The sequence below is a fragment of the Mirounga angustirostris genome, unplaced genomic scaffold (genome assembly GCF_029215605.1).
Source record: "Mirounga angustirostris isolate CCGP_5_RB_7025 unplaced genomic scaffold, mMirAng1.0.hap1 SCAF_6, whole genome shotgun sequence".
Taxonomy (NCBI): Eukaryota; Metazoa; Chordata; class Mammalia; order Carnivora; family Phocidae; genus Mirounga; species Mirounga angustirostris.
In genome coordinates, this window is record NW_026991714.1 from 138807755 (window position 1) to 138824110 (window position 16356).

Below are 16356 nucleotides of genomic sequence, written 5' to 3' on the forward strand. Positions count from 1 at the left end.
TCTATCATGGAGATGCTCTCCTGGCAAGTGGCAGTAGGAGCCCATCATTTCTCAGATATTGGTGATGATTCTTAAAGGCTGGGGAGTGACTGTCTGAATTCCCGATGGGCGAATTCTGGCTGAATGCTGTTTCTTGTTGGGCATAGTTCTTTATTTGGCTGCCTATTTCAGCAACCATTGATCTTTCTAGTTGCTTTAAAAAAAAAAAACAAAAAGCCTCACTACTATGTTCAAGTCCTTATAAACAGATTTAATACTAGAATCAATTAAAACCTCCTACAAAACATTTTAAAGCACTAGGCAAAGAGAGACTCAACAACGCACCCATCTAAGGGATTCTGCTCAATATGATTTCCACACATCACAATGGCTCACTGGGAACAAGGTCTCAGAGTACTGTTGCTAGTTACCAAATTCTTAGCCCTTGAAATACCAAAGGCATTAAACATTTTTGGCATTTTTTTTTTTTAAGTAGGCTCCGTGTCCAGTGTGGAGCCCAACACGGGGCTTGAACTCACGACCCTGAGATCCAGATCTGAGCTGAAATTAAGAGTTGGACACTTAACCAACTGAGCCACCCAGGTGCTCCCATTTTTTGGCATTTTAAAAGAAAAAGCAAAATTCTCAAGATGAGTCCTTTTTCCTTTTTCTAACTTAAACACCCTATCTTGAAGTGGTAGAACTTTAACTCCATTCTAGAAGGAAATAACTGAGGAGGGCCCTAAGACATTATTTTTACACTTAGTGCATTACCTAGGCAAAGTAATATATATGGTGTCAGATGAAAGATCATATACGGAAGATCTTACCATCATCATTATCATCATCAGCTTGGAAATGTAGATACTGTTTACAGATAATAGTGTATATGTCATAGAATACTGTATCTATCACATTCATAGCCATTTTGTTCCTTAAATAAGTCCTTCCTTGTATTGGTTGACGCTCAGTTGTTAGTGATCTTAGCTACTGTGCTGAGAAGCCACCGTGTATGTACATTTCTTAGCCTTCGTTTTTAGCTCTTTCCCTATCAGCTTCCTAAGCCGATTTTTCAGTCATGGGAGATCAATCAATTGCAGGATTCTTACTGTGCTTAATATATTCAAACGCTCTGTCCTTGCTTTCAATCTTCTTTCTGGTACCCCGAGAGCCCAAGTGACAAATCCCAAGACAAGTAAATCAAAATGGCGGAGCATGTGTACCAGCAGGGGGGCACCTGCTGGAGTGTTGCCTGGTTTTCTGGATTCTAAGTGCTTACATTCCAAAATATAAATGAATATTTTGAGGGGACCTTAAAGTTGGCAGCATCTAAAATTTCATGACAGAGTTTCAGGATTGCTGGTTCTTGTCTCAAGTTTCAATAAGCATTATGGTTTTCTTCAGCAAGTGTCAATTATTTGCATCAGAGCAAATCATTTCTACGGCAGAACAGCAAAGATTCCTTTCAAAGAGACTTAATATATGTAGCCCTCCTGGTCACAAATCTGATTTATATGTCGTGGACACGGAACATAATGTCTAACAGTATTTCAAAGGGGAGGGAAGAGAAACTCAGCAAACATAGCACAGACAAAGCCCAGAACAGAGTGAAAAGCTTTTCAAATCTAAGCACGCACTTGTCCACATGGCCCAACGACATACCAGCACTGAATGAGGCTGCAGGGGAGTTCAGGGAACAGAAATAAAGACACAGCAGGAAACAAAATGGACATTACAGAACGTGGATGGAGAAGCCAGCAGAATAGAGAGACAGCCCGTGAATGGCATCTTAGCTTTATACGCATGCAGCATCCTCAGCTCCATGAACGCCGGGGCCTGGGCCCATGCGTCAGAAAAAGACCGGGATGTGGACTTAGAAAGTGGAGGGCAGGAGGGCTGCACTTCTGGTTGCCGGAGTGGCAAGGGGGCCCCCTGCTTCTAGCTACACATTCCTGAAAAGGACCTACAACCCGCCCTGGCATCCTCAGGCTGCCTGGCTTTCATTTGTTTTAAGAATAACGGCCCCAAGATTGTAAGACAAGCTCCACGATAAAAAGTGAATGTTTAAATGAAGAGCCATGGTGGACTTAGCTCCACTTTGAAGATGCCTTAGATGGTGTTTCTCCAATGGCCATAAATGCCCCCCATGTTGAAATTTCCAAGTGCTGGAGAGGACTTCCATGGAAACAGACACATGTTTTTCAGAATAACCAAGAAGTAATTCCTTGAAGAATCAGCTTTCACTTATTCAACTATATTAGGCTTTTAAAGCAATATCTTTAATTCTCCATGATTTATTTCGTAGTTTAGCAACAAGCGCATCTGATTTTAAAACTAAGCATATACCGTTATGTACATTACATTTTGTATCTGATGTATGCAAACTATTTTATAGGAACGAACTATAGGCATATGGGAGAGAGATCATTAGATGTTTTTTACGTGTGGGCTCAGGGTCAAGCTAATCCCTCTTGGCCTAATGCTCTCTACAATTTAAAACCACAATATTTGTGTCAAAAAGTTCAAATTCAGTCTGAAGACAGAAAACGATGTACTTCTGACCCATGAATGACGTGGGTTTGAATGGCATGGGTCCACTTACACGTGGGTATTTTTTGGTAAACGGTATAGTACTGTAAATATACTTTCCTCTTGATTTTCTTAATAGCATTTTTCTTTTCTCTAGCTTACTTTATTGTAAAATACAATCTATAATACATATAACATACAAAATATGTGTTAATTGGCTGTTTATGTTATCAGTAAGGGTTAACAGTAGGCTATTAGTAGTTAAGTTTTTAGAGAGTCAAAATTCATACAAAGATTTTTCCACCGCACAGAGGATTGGTGCCCCTAATCCCCACATTGTTCAAGGGTCAACTGTATATCTACATTTTTAATAAGGCACCATTTGGGCACACAAATGTACGTAATTTTTGTTACTATTTGGTATTCCTATTGAAAAGGAAAAATTTAAATGACTGAAAGCAGCTGTCTGTCTTAGCCTTAACAAGAATGCAATTTTCTAGCTAAACAGAGATGGAAAAGAAGTTTGCTTTCAAAATTATCCTTCATGTATATTTACACTGAAACACACAAGGGGATGGGAGGCCCGGGGTCTGGTCCTGGTGCAGCGCTCCCTAGGTGTGAGCCCTTGGCCAGGGCCCCTTAACCAGAGAATGGAATGAGATGATGTAATGAAAAGTGCTTTAAGGACACCGTGCCCAGGGGGAAAATGTCACGGACAAGGTGAGCTGAGTGCTTACTACACACCAGGGCACTTGACCTCATGTACCCCCAATGACCTAGGAGAGGTTCTACAGATGAGGGAGGCAAGTGACACTCAAAAGGTTAAGTCAATAATCCAAGGTTCTACAGCTAGCACAGGACAAAGATAATATTTTAAACCTAGGACTCCAGTGTCCATTTGGGCATTCCAACTCTCCATAAAGCTCCTCACAGACAGAAGGTTTTGTGAGTCTTGGTATTTCATGATGTGTTATTTGTACAAACTGTGTATAACTTTACAGGGCATGTGACATTTTTCTCCCTACAAAAAGCATCTCTTCGGAAAGATGAAACATGTAATATCCAAACAAGGCAGCTTATATTTTTGAATTAAAAACCTATTGGGCGCCTGGGTGGCTCAGTTGGTTAAGCGACTGCCTTCAGCTCAGGTCATGATCCTGGAGTCCCTGGATCGAGTCCCGCATCGGGCTCCCTGCTCGGCAGGGAGTCTGCTTCTCCCTCTGACCCTCCCCCCTCTCATGTGCTCGCTCTCATTCTCTCTCTCTCAAATAAATAAATAAAAAAAATAAAAATAAAAACCTATTTTCTCTTGCATATTAGAAGCAAACAAATCTTGGTTGGGCCACGGGCTTCTATATTAAGTCTCTTCAAAATACATCTCTGAAGCTCTTAAATAATTTCTCACAGTTTTATAAACATTCTCTAAAGCCCCCCCATACTAAATAGCAATAATAATTGTAAGTAATCTGTCAAGAATTTTAGAAAGCGCGGCTCCAACTGAAAAAGACTGATCTCTTTGCCAATGTCAAATAATGTGTGTCTTCAATAAGCATGTCAGCAACATTATTTTTACAGCATAGAAAATGCTAAAGTAGCATACATAAAAATAACGGCATGCTGATTAAGTGCAGTACATCTATATTTTTGAACTCAGTTGCTGGAAATCCAAGTGAGCAGTAAGAAAATTACTTGGGTAGACTGTAAATGAAAGCTCAGTCAACTAGAACAACATTTTGGCTACTCAAAGCAGTGCTCAGGATGTGAGCACTTGGATCACAGGGCAGAATCTGTTAGGTCTGTCTCAAGTCCAATAACAGTATCTGTGCTTGCCTGCCACTCCCCTCCTTCATCTACTGTCATTGGTTAATTTGGTTCAAGTCAAGACTACGGAACAAGTCAGCATGCTTCTGGGAGCTCATACATATTTTAAATTATGGCCCCTTTGACACCCCTTCGGGGCTCTTGGATCCCCCAACACATGGAGGGGAACAGGAGCCCCGGTTGAGGACTGCTACAGAAGCGTGATAGACAACGCGGAAAAACAATGGGGATGCCATAAAGGGAATGGGCAGGGATGTGGGGCAGAAACAGAAAACAGAAGGCAAAGCTCTTCTTCTGCATCATGCAGAAATCAGGACCAGTCAAAAGAGGATGGATTACCCTAAGGGTTGCCTCGAGGAGAGAAATTTAAGTTACATTGCCACAGATCTTTCTGTACTATCCAAATGTTTTAATATCATTAAGTGGTTAAGTGGCTTATCACCATTAAGACAAGTTTCGCATATTTGTTGCTAAATGCTGGTATGATTTGCTGAGCCACATCACATACCAAAACCAGGAAAATACCCCAACTATATATTATATTTTGCTTTTGACACACAGAAAAACAAAATGATAATATATGGTTTTTTTTCCTAAGCGGTGGGTAATAAATCTAATGGTCTTAAACATACTTCCTGTTTTTTCATCTAGAGCCCTTAGAAATGACGTATTTCTCCTGTGGAGAGATGCCACGCCAGTTCTAAGACGCTGGGTGTGGTCACGACACACGCAGGCATGCGGAGAGGTTGAAAGCTGGGAGCTAACTCCCGGAGATCCACGTTATTAGCCTTCCCAGGGTGCTAATAAATCTCCACTCTGCGGGATGCTGCCTGAAGAAGCCTGCCTCCTTACCTTTGATATGGGGAATGAAGTGGTGTCGGAAGGGGGAGTTGGGGCGGGAGTCGCTGTGGGCGGAGCTGAGGCTGCTGGTGCGCAGGTGGGACAACGTTTGCACACCAGGAGACAGCAGCTCTGTGCGGCAAGGAGTCAGGGGCGGGGCCGGGTGGAAACAGAAAAGAAGAGCAGAAATTAACACAGGAGCAGGGACAACATCATCATTCCAAGGGGGGCGGAAAACAAAGAACGTTAATCAGGAGTCTGAAAAAGGAAGAAGGCAAAAGGGTTAAGAACGCACCTGCTGAGGGCGAGGCTAAGTGGGGAGAATTTGCAAACAGGTACGGGTTGGTACAGAGTCGCTCTCTGAGAATAAATGGCTTTATGAGAAGGAATGGCCACCAGGACATTCTCTGTCAGGATAACACTGGCTACTGCTGACCCAGTACTGGGCACATCATTTAGACTCAGAAATAGCTGTTTTTAAAAAGCACCTGACAAAACAGAACCCTTGAAACACGTTAAAAAAAAAAAAAGATAACATTTTAAGAATCGAAAAGAAGTACTTCTATGTAAGGGTCATATTCTTTTTTTTTTTAAGCTGCCAACTTCTCCCACTAGCGGTTTAATTTTATTTGCCTTTGTAGAAGGAAAACCTGTTTGTGTTCCCTGGGTGGTGAGGAGCTGCTTAGGATCCTGAGAACTGCGTGGTGGCAGGAAGGGGGGGGGGGGGAACGGAAGCTTCGTTATCTTGGAAGGAAAATGGACCATTAAAACTAAACCCAGACATGGGCAACGTGTACCATCACCTGGCATCTAGAACCCGCCGAGTGGATAATCAGAGGTTTTCTATACTGACCACAGCCCTGCTGTCAGAACCCCACCGGCTTCACCTGACAAGGGTAGATCTTGAAAAAAATAATTATAAGCCCTAATAACTGGCATCATGCACGCCCATAATATATTGTGAAAAGGAGGAGGAGCACTTAGAATGGGGAATGTTCTAAAGCCTGCTGGCTTTGGAACCATGACTGGAACAGACGAAAACTTTCAGTGCTCAACAGCGACATGATCTTTCAGGGAAATAATGTCCCTGGCTGGCCACCCCTTCACTATTCAGGGGCCCATGGAACAACGATTTCCCTGTAGCCCCACGTCATTCTGACAAGGTCATGGCCGTGGTCTCTGTGACCGCGTACAGGATTTCTTGTCTCCCACACAGACAAGGGCTTAAGTCCAGACCCAGGTCCAGAGCATGAATTAAATGAACGTAGTTGCACATGAAAAAAAAAAAGAAAAGAATCCATTTCTTGAAAAACCCTCATTTTACATAACTCAACAAATACTATTTATGACCTAGAGAAAATTATACATTATTGAAGACTCATATAGTAAAAAATCAATCTTCTATATGCATTAAATCTATGGCTTTAAGGAACAGATTGCAGCCTTTTTATATTCCGTTCATTTCCTCTGGTTCTATTTTATCAAATAAGTTAGCACATGAATGAGTTTGTGCCTGTGCGGAAGCACAACGCTTAAAAGGAAGTCTTCCTAGACGTTCGCTGCCACCGGAGTTGTTTAGAAGGCCAGAGTCTCCCTCTGGGAATCTACTTCTCAGGGAGCCCTGGATCCGTGCTGGGATCTCCATTCTTCTATTCCACACATGAGACACCCACTAATAGTGATAGGGACTACGCTGTGCACAGATGAAGGTCACCTGAAGTCCACTACTGTTTGATATTGCCTAACGTTTTTCTGTTTTCCAAGTCTGGTTCAAAATCTAAGGGCTGGAATGGATCTGAAAAGTTATCAAACACAACCCCGAGGTTGCATATAATACTTCCTTCTAGAAGGTGCTTAACCAAGCATGTTTAGTGACACCCTGTGCCTGGTTCGGGGAAACATGGCAAACCCACCAACGAATGACTAATGCTGTGGATTTTAGATGATGCTGATGTGCCTAAAAGGCCCATCAAAGTATTTTCTTTGGAGATCTTCATTTTTAGTCTCAAAGTGATGAGATTTTCTTCAAGTCTAAAAAAAGGAAAAAAAAAATCTCCCTGGCTTCCCGTTGTTCACTGTCAAGATGTAATTATTTAATAAATCATAATGAATATAATCATAAAATAACACAAATTATAGTTGGATATAAGTTTTCTTTTTTTTTTTCCCCTGGGAAAAGGGGAGATCTATTTGGCAGCTGGATTTTTTTTTTTTTTGGCAGCTGGATTTTTAATACACTATCAGTGGTAGGGGAAAAAAAAAAAATCACACTGCAATACAGACTATTATACAGAGTGAATCTCAGGGACAGGCACCCTTACCAGGTCTGTGAAAATGCTGGGGAGAGCGAGATGTGGTCGGAGTGTAGCTGTGACGGCTATAGACGGGGGAGCTGATGGAGCCCTGGCTGGTGGATCGATGGATCACCCGGTCCCGAGAGTCCTGGTAGCCCTGGAAAGGACGTGCGAGAACGCGGGAGCATAAGACACACACTCAGGCTATCATTGGGTCCAAGTGACAGCCAGTTCTACAAAGGTTGCCTGGGAACTGTCATGCTGACCTGTTCATGTATACATTTTAGGGCCATATCCTTCAATACATATGCAAAGGAGCATTCTGTGGTTAATGCATTTTGTTCGAAACCCGTAGTTCTTGCATTTACCCAAATTTTAAGATGTAAAATGGTAAACTCCCGTGTCGATAGAGCTCTGGGAAAAAGAGGATACCCCAATGGCCACATTGATATGGTGCTTTTCAGTTTTACGAAGTATATTCATCGTTTCACCCGATTTGCATAATAACAAAGGTAGAACACAGGGTATAGACCTCTCGTCTCCACAAATGCAGGATGTTTCAGAGCAGGTAAGAGACAGTGCGTAGGTGTGTAGCTCATACAGGCAGAGCCTGCTTCAGAGCCAGCCTCCCGGCTCTAATCGTACCCTTTGTTCTGGCTGCCAACCTACACTGTCCATCACACTGACCTGGTGACATCTTAAGTTGATTTTCCTGCAGAACAAGCTGGTGGTGGGCTTAAACCCAGGAAGTTCTACTTCCTCCTTTGAGAAACATATCCCAAGGAAAAAATAAAGAGGGATCTCCAAATGGGAAAATTTGCTCAAAGGTATTTATAATACCGCCATTTATAAGGATAAAACTTCCTCAACAAATTGGGGAATAATGAAGAAAATTATGTGTATCCATTCAGTGGAATATAATACCACCACTGGTATGCCCACTATGTCCAAAACCAGAAAAGAGCCGGTTAGGTATGAAGTACAAAAAAAAAATCATACTCACACCAACACAACATAAAACTGCTCAGACAATGAAAAGGATAGAAAGGAATGTTCTACATTTTAGGAATTAGTTGTCTTACGAAGTTTCTGCTGCTACAACAGAAATACAAGTTTGAAAGACTGTATGGAAAATGCCTAAGTTAAAACCTCAGTAACCATGGCTGTGTGCCATTTGTTGAGAGCAAATGGCAAGGAAACCTTGGTTTGATCCCAGTCGCCTAGAACAATAAATTAAAAACAATGAAACAAAAAGTCCCCAAACAACGTGCTTCAACTTTGCAACTGGACAATAATAGAAGTTAATGCTTCATAACTTCTGTTGTGATTAGAATACTAACAGAAATTAATTTTTCACAGCCCTCAGTCATAAACCATCAGAATACTACAGTTTTTACTATGTTAAATCATAATGGTTATCTAAGACCAATCCAGTTTTACATAGAGTATCCAGAAAGTTGCTTGAAGATAAGACTTACTGATTTTATTTTTTATTCATTTTAACGCTTTTAAGATTTTATTTTTATTTGTTTATTAGAGAGAGAGGGAGAGAGAATCTGAAGCAGACTCTACGCTGAACACAGAGCCCGATGCGGGGCTTGATCTCACAACTGTGAGATCATGACCTGACCCAAAATCAGGAGTCCGATGCTTAACTGACTGAGCCACCCAGACACCCCTTATTTATTATTTTTATTATTATTTTTTTAGATGGGGATAGACTTAACACCTGAGGAGTTCGTTCACTGGATACATAAGGAAATACAAAAAAGTAAGAAGCATGCTAAACATACAATCTCTTGGTTATAGTTATCTGAAGTAGCTTAAATGAAAGAAAGTGCTGGGTCAGACCTTGGTGCTGGACCACACTCAGATTTGGGTCAGCCAGAGCTTAGGTCACTAGCCTCTAAGCCACACCCCCCCACACACCCCCACTCCCCCTCTGCCAAGGGAAAAAATAAGGACAGACAATGGAAAGTACTTCTAAGGCCTCTGGTCACCAAGTAGGCAGTCGGGTGTAGGGGTGGGGCAAAACCGAGGAACTACAGACACCAGGAGGGAGAGTGTGAAGGAGCTTTTGATTTTCTAGATCAGTATCAGCTTCCGGAAGAACCCTTACTAAAATGCGTTGTGAGAATAACTAATCTGGGGGCTATGTCTTTGGTTTTGAATGCTGCAGAGTGGAAGAGTATGTATGGATTGACAGGGGACCCGTGGTTCACTACGGAATGATCACTGATGGCTCTAAGTGATCCACATAGGAGTTATTCTCAAGGGAACAGCGGGCCTGGTGGACTGGATAAAAGCCATTGTGAGATATCTTTACCCTGAGAAGGGGGACAAGACTACTGATTCGAGACTAAAAGGAGTGTCCTCCCCTGAAGATGGCTCTGCTTACAGAATACTCTCTGACCACTGTAGGCCATTTCAGATAATCCAGTACGTTGGGATTCAGATCAATTCAATAGGAATGAGGGGAGAGAGCCCCTCCCCCAGTAGGACAGGTGGCCTCACTTCCTGCAAACCCTTACCAGGCACTTAGAGGCACAGGCTCAGATTACTATATGGCTGTTTTTAACCCCAGTCTCATTGGAAAAAAACATTGACTACTGTGTCTTAGAGTCATCTCACATGTAAGGAGTCCTACATTCATCATAATTTTGCGTGCAGTTTTTTTTTTTGTTGCTGTTGTTTTGTTAAATGTCCTTCTTTAAAAACTCCTGTCTAGGAAAAGTCCAAGTCACTCCCAAATCCCACCCATTATAATGTTCAACAATGGCACTTACTTCTGCTGATGGAGTAGGAGACAAAGTCCTTGGAGACTAGAAGAATAAAAGAGAATTACAAGTCACAGTGGATATTGATTTGTTATCAGTTTAATTAGTTTATCAGAAGCCCCTGGAAATAGTATGCTGCATCCACATGCCCGCTCCCGTTGCCCATCCCCGTCTTCTGATTCGGTAAGTTGAAAGTGGGGCTCAGGCAGAAACATGACAACCAAGCTCCTGGGAGCCTGGCGCATGTCCTGGCCTAGGAACCGTGGGTTTTGAGAAATACGCTGTCATACTTTAGATGTTTAACTTAGACAAACTGGAACTATTTTTCCCTCTATGCTCAAACTATGCTCAGTTTACTACTATGAGTCACGGTGTCTACTGAAACACAGAATTTTATAAACATGGTTGTTGACTCAATTATCATCAGGGCAGTCACATAAAATCATTTGCTGCCTGACACAGGCCGGTGATGACCAGGTCTGTGGCATCCTGCCCTGGTGGGCTTGCCAACATCTCTACATTCACCTTCTGGCTTCCATCCTTCAGGGCACAAAGGCTTCCTTGGGGTCAATGAACAGATCAAACCCTCTCTCACCACAGGGCCTTTGCATTTGCTGTGCCCTCTGGCAGCAGTGCCTTTCACTCAGACACCTGCCGGGCTTTCTCCTCTTCTTCGGTGAGGTCTCCACTCACACGTGGTACACACAGTGCCTTCTGTGACCCTCCTATCTGAAGCAGCAACCCAGCCCCACAGGCTTTCTCCTTACTCTGCTTCATTTTTCCACTAGCACTATGCCCTGTAGAAGTGCATTATGTATCTGCTTATGGTCTGTCTCCCCCTTTCCACTGCAAGCTCCATGAGGGCAAGAACTCTGCTTCTTTACAGCTAAGTATTCCCAGGGACTAGAGCAGCTCCTGACACGTATGAGGTGCCCAACAAATATTTCCTAAATGAATGAATGAAATGTTTACAATTAAAATGCAAAAAGTGCTCAAATAGAAATGAAATGCAAACAAAGCATCCTGAAGGACACGGTGGATTTCTCAGCATCCCAGTTTGCCCCTCACCCCAAGGTCACAAGAAGCCGCTGGACTCTCTCGCACTGCAGATTCCTCAAGGCCCCTGGTCTCAGGGCAGCTGCGGACTATCTCTGGGGTAGGGGGTGGGGGGGATCTGGGTGAACACAGGCTCCTTGAAGGCAGGAGCCAGGCCTGACCCTGCTGACAGCCTCCGGATCCACCCTACTCATACTTTCTGAAGGCACAAATGGGGACACAGGACGTCAAGTTTATTCCTCCAGCGTTTCTAAATTGGCAATCTAGGGATTCTTTGGAAAAATAAGTTAATAAGTAAAGGAATAAATAATCAAATGGTGTGTCAAGTTTTCTAAGTTGCAAGATTCATGTGTTGGGGAAGAGATGGGGAACATGTCTGATTTCTGATCTGGGGGCATCCTTCCATCAGATTCCGTGATCCAAGAAACCCACAGGTCATCATTCCGGGTTATGACGGTAATGATGCTGAGCACTTCTGTGCCAGGGACTGTTCTAACCTAAATATTTCACTTAATCCTCACAGAAAACCTCTGAGGTGGATATTACTCTCTTGAGTTTACAGATAAGGAGACTGAAATACGTACTTTTCCCAAAGTTGTATGGTTAGTAAATATGAGTCTGACTCCAAACCCTGAAATGTTCAAAGCCTAAACTCTCGAGCGCTTGATGCTTTACTGCTCAAAACGGAGCCCCTGGGAAACAGACACCTACCCCCAAACCCAAAACACCATAAAACAACTCACCTCCCCCTTGCTTGTATGACTTAAATATTAGCAAATTCTCGTGCACTTGTTCCAGGCCCAGGCGCTGTGCACCCTGTTCAGGAACTGTCCTTTTTCCTTTATTCCCTATGCAACTCTCCAGGCAGGGCCCCGTGGCAACTCCACAACCCAGGATCAACCCACCTTTGAACGGCTGCAGATGCAGTTGCATGCATACGACCACTAGGGGGCACTACATGAAAATGGATATCACTTCCTGTCCAATGGGCTATTTCAATGCAGAGCTATGCTCTGGCATAAAACCCAAATTGAAAAATGAGTAAATAAAAAGAACAACATATATTACAATTATGAATACATATAAGTATAATTATAAAACATATCAAATGTACATGTATTATTGAGAACAAATTGAACAGAATCACCATGTTTTCATGGCTTTTCTTCATCTAAGATCTCAAAGCCCTGTGTGGATGTGTTAGGTAGCGTACAGTCTGTTTTAACCTTGGACTGAACAGCTAGTTACAGTCCAGTACTCGGGTAACATCTCTCTGACTGGACTCAAATCAGTCTGTAGAGGACTCTAATTTTAAAAATAAAAGGGGAAAAATTTAGAGTGAGTTCAACAGGCCAGAGGAAAGAGACCAGAGCCCACGCCACCCAGGTAGGGAACCCCCAACCCTGGAAAGGGATGGGGAGGACCCCAAGGGGCTGAGAGGCTATGCTCCAGCCTCCGGACCATTAATGTTGGGGGAGCATTAATAAGCCCCAAGAGCCCCAAGAGCACAGGGAGTGACCACAAAAGCAGCCGTCATTTGCCGAACATTTACCACGAGTCTGACTCTCTAACTGCTTTAATAGATTAGCTTATACAGCTTTGCTTTAATAGATAATAAATGATCTAGATATTCTATAGATATTAACCTTTAACAGATGGTTTATTTAATCCTTACTAACATCCTGTGAGGTAGATTCTGTCATCCTGTGATACAGATGAAGAAAACAGGGTCAGAATGGTTGCCACATGGCCAAAGTCATACAAGCAGCACGTGGAGTCCCCAGGTCGAGCCCAGGTAATTCGATTCCAGAACCCTAGCTCACATCACTGTGCCACACCGTGGTCTCGATCTCTCTGCTGATTCTGTCCTTGCACATTCTATCGTAAGATGCTGCACACAGCAGCTGTCCTAATTGAGGGTATATGTTCTCTTCCTCATGATCCCCATGACTATACTTCAGCCAGTCCCTCACTCCCTCTGCCCAGCTCACAGAATCTCCCCTGACAACTTTGACTTCCTTCCCAGTATATCCACTCTGCTATCCCACCACCTGGTACCAGCACTCATTCATGCTTCCCCGTTGTTTTCTCTGGTTGCTCTTTTCTCCCACCCCTCTGTAACCTCCCGAGGCCAGGGATGGTGTGATAGGTTTCTGATACCTCAAAGCACCTGTCATGGAAACCTGCAAATAGAAGGGAATCAAAAGGACCCTCTGACTTATTTTGATTCCAATCAGTCATGCTTATACATGTGATGAAAGAGAAGTTGTTGTATAATGCACAGCTTCTAGAACGCATTACCTCTCCCAGGCTCTGCCTCTCCTGTTTGTCATCATAGCCTGAAGTGTAGAAAGGCTCATAGGTAATAAGATCTGGACGTTCAATATCATAAATTGCCTTGACCTTGGGAATGGCTGCTAAATCCTTATAATCCAGGATTTCGTTGTCCACTTTTGCCTGGCAAGGTTAAACAGAAAGCAAAATTACTCTCATTAGTCTCATCTCTTTGGGGAACTATTTTTAGTACATTTCATGTTCTGCTTGAAAGGTGAAGACCTTAAAAAGAAACAAAAACCAAAACATTTTGCTCAGTTTTAAAACCAAAAGCATTTTGCTTTAGGAAGTTGCCTATTTATACCATGTATTAATCAAGTTGTTTTTTAAAAAAAAGTCATCAAAAACTTAGGAAAAAGTCTGTGTAGAATAAACCAAGTAGAAAAGCCTGTAAACCTTCAGGATAATTTTCCTACATTTATTACAGAGATGGAGAAGCTCAAACAGATGGTCAAAAAGAATCCTCCCAGATGGCCAAAAACAAGAACTGCATATTTGGTAAATTAAATATTTAAATATCTTTGTGGTAGAATTTAAGAATACTCAGTATCAGCATTATGAAATGTATAATTAATCCCCATGTATCTATATCCAAGTTAGCAATTTTTAAAGTCCTTCATGGTATTCCTGCATTTTATAGGTCATTGACATCGATGGTCACATTTGTGTATAAATGTAATTACCCAAAGGAAAACATGATTGAGAAGGCTGATCTTCAACAATGAAAACTGGATCTCATAAAGAAATAGAAATAATTTCGAATTAGTCTATTTAGGATTACCCACCCCACATGACAGTCTGCTACTTTACCTGTCCCGGAAGGGTCTTTTCCGGAAATAAATACTTACATAGATAGTATGACCTGGGGAACCAGGGATACTGGAGCCTGGTCTAGAATAAATGCTTTCAGAGGAAGTCCTGGTAGGCTGTAAAATAAACAGTGCCTTGTAAGATTTCAGACCATGGCTTCAGAATCAAGACTGGCCTGAGTCCTTAGCATTTACTAAAAACTAAGCTGGTTAAAAAAAGATTTGTGACTTTTCTGAGTAAGGGAAAATATAACCTAGACAGAAAGGTAAAGGAGAACCAGCTGTGCAATCAGCCTTGAAAATGCATTTGGGGACTTTTCACCTTCTCCTCCTCGTCCCCTCCAAGACCTTCTTGCTCTGCCTTCATGCACATTTCCCTCCACCTCTGTTGCCACAATCCCAGCCCCAGTCTCCAGCTCCGCTCATCTGGACTATTGCAATGACCTTGCCTGAGGGTTTCCTACTTCTATTCTTGCCCTCTTCAAATCCACGTGATGCCCAGTGACCAGAGAGATTTTTTTTTTTAAAGATTTTACTTATTTATTTGAGAGAGAGTGAGAGAGCATGAGTGGGGGAGGAACAGAGGGAGAGGGACAAGCAGAGTCTGCACTGAGTGCAGAGCCCGACGCAGGGCTCGATCCCAGGACCCTGAGATCATGACCTGAACCAAAATCAAGAGTCAGACCCCTACCCAACTGAGCCACCCAGGTGCCTCCACAGAGATTTTTTAAGAACAGAATTTGGTCACTACTCTGCTTCTGGCTTCAGCGACCACTTCATATCACAACTCCCAGCGCCTCAGGGTTTTGATCCGGCTCTCCTCTCCCACCCTCTCAGTTCCCACCATCATTCATGGAACATGGCACACGTCCCTGCTTCAGGGTTCTTATCCTCGCTGTTCCCTCTGCCTGAAATGCTCCAGTCCTCGATTTTACTTGATTTTTTTTTCTTCCTCCAGTTTTGGCTTTAAATATCATGTCCTCAAAGAAGCCCTTCCTGACCTTTCAATCCAGAATGGCTACCCTTATTTTCTGTCCGAGTCATTCTTAGTTTTCCTTCATGAATAAAATTTATAATTCCATGTGTATTGGGTTTTTTGTTTTTTTGCTTTTTTTTTGCATCCTATCTCTCTCATTAACTTCAGTTACCATCTCTGCCCTCACAGGATTTATTTTTTCGCCACTGTGTATGCCCGCTGTTTTCCACAGGTACGTAGAAGGCATAAATCTTTGTTCAGGGAATGAGCTAGGATTTATTATTTGTAAACACTCAGTTTGTGGATACCTGGCTCGTGTTAATTACGAGACGTGAGCCTAACCACACAGAGAGTCACTGCAGTAAGGTTAGCAGTCAGCCGCTGGGAAAGATAAAAGAAACTGGACTTTATAATATATGCTTAGAGGACCCTGAGAGTGAGTGGTGGTGGGAGCAGTGGGAGGGTTAATTGCCTCCCACTCTGCCTGGCACATTCTGGAAAGCTCTGTCAAGAAAACCAAAGGCCTAATCTTGAAAGACTTGCTCCCCTCTGTACAGATACTTCTTGGAGAGGAGAATGTGTAGTTCTAGGTTAGGAATTGGAGCTTTCCTCTTCAGTACTTTTTCTACTGATATTTGGCATCTTGATTGTGCCTATAACGGAGACAAAGAACCTCCTAAAAATCAGGATGTTGCATCACTATGTATTCACATGTGAAAATACTGAGAGCGAACCCACCTGACCAATTCAAGTCAGACAGCAATTAGACTCACTCTAACAGGGAATTCACTGGAATTCAATGTATGGTTCTTGTGTCTTTGAGATACCAGGGGGGAGGGGGCTGGAGAAGTCACACTGTGCACAGTGGAGGGGTGGCAGGCTTGTCGCTTCTGGTCCCCCTCCCCAACACCTGCCACATACAAGTACTTTCTTCCTAGACT

The 16356-nt window shown here is 42.8% G+C and overlaps 1 protein-coding gene across 15 annotated transcripts in view; it reads right to left on the reverse strand.

Annotated features, from left to right (window-relative positions):
• ABLIM1 (actin binding LIM protein 1) overlaps positions 1-16356 on the reverse strand; it is a 296293-nt gene that overhangs the window by 26813 nt on the left and 253124 nt on the right. For 9 of the 15 annotated variants that reach the window (XM_054508405.2, XM_054508403.2, XM_064595303.1 and 6 more), the window contains 5 exons: positions 14479-14556; positions 13598-13753; positions 10250-10285; positions 7491-7620; positions 5182-5301 (listed from right to left, as the gene is read on the reverse strand). In XM_054508405.2, the coding sequence (XP_054364380.1) occupies positions 5182-5301; positions 7491-7620; positions 10250-10285; positions 13598-13753; positions 14479-14556 (520 nt within the window). The remainder of the gene's footprint in view (positions 1-5181; positions 5302-7490; positions 7621-10249; positions 10286-13597; positions 13754-14478; positions 14557-16356) is intronic. The other 6 variants (XM_064595307.1, XM_045878918.3, XM_045878917.3 and 3 more) reach the window with 1 other exon arrangement.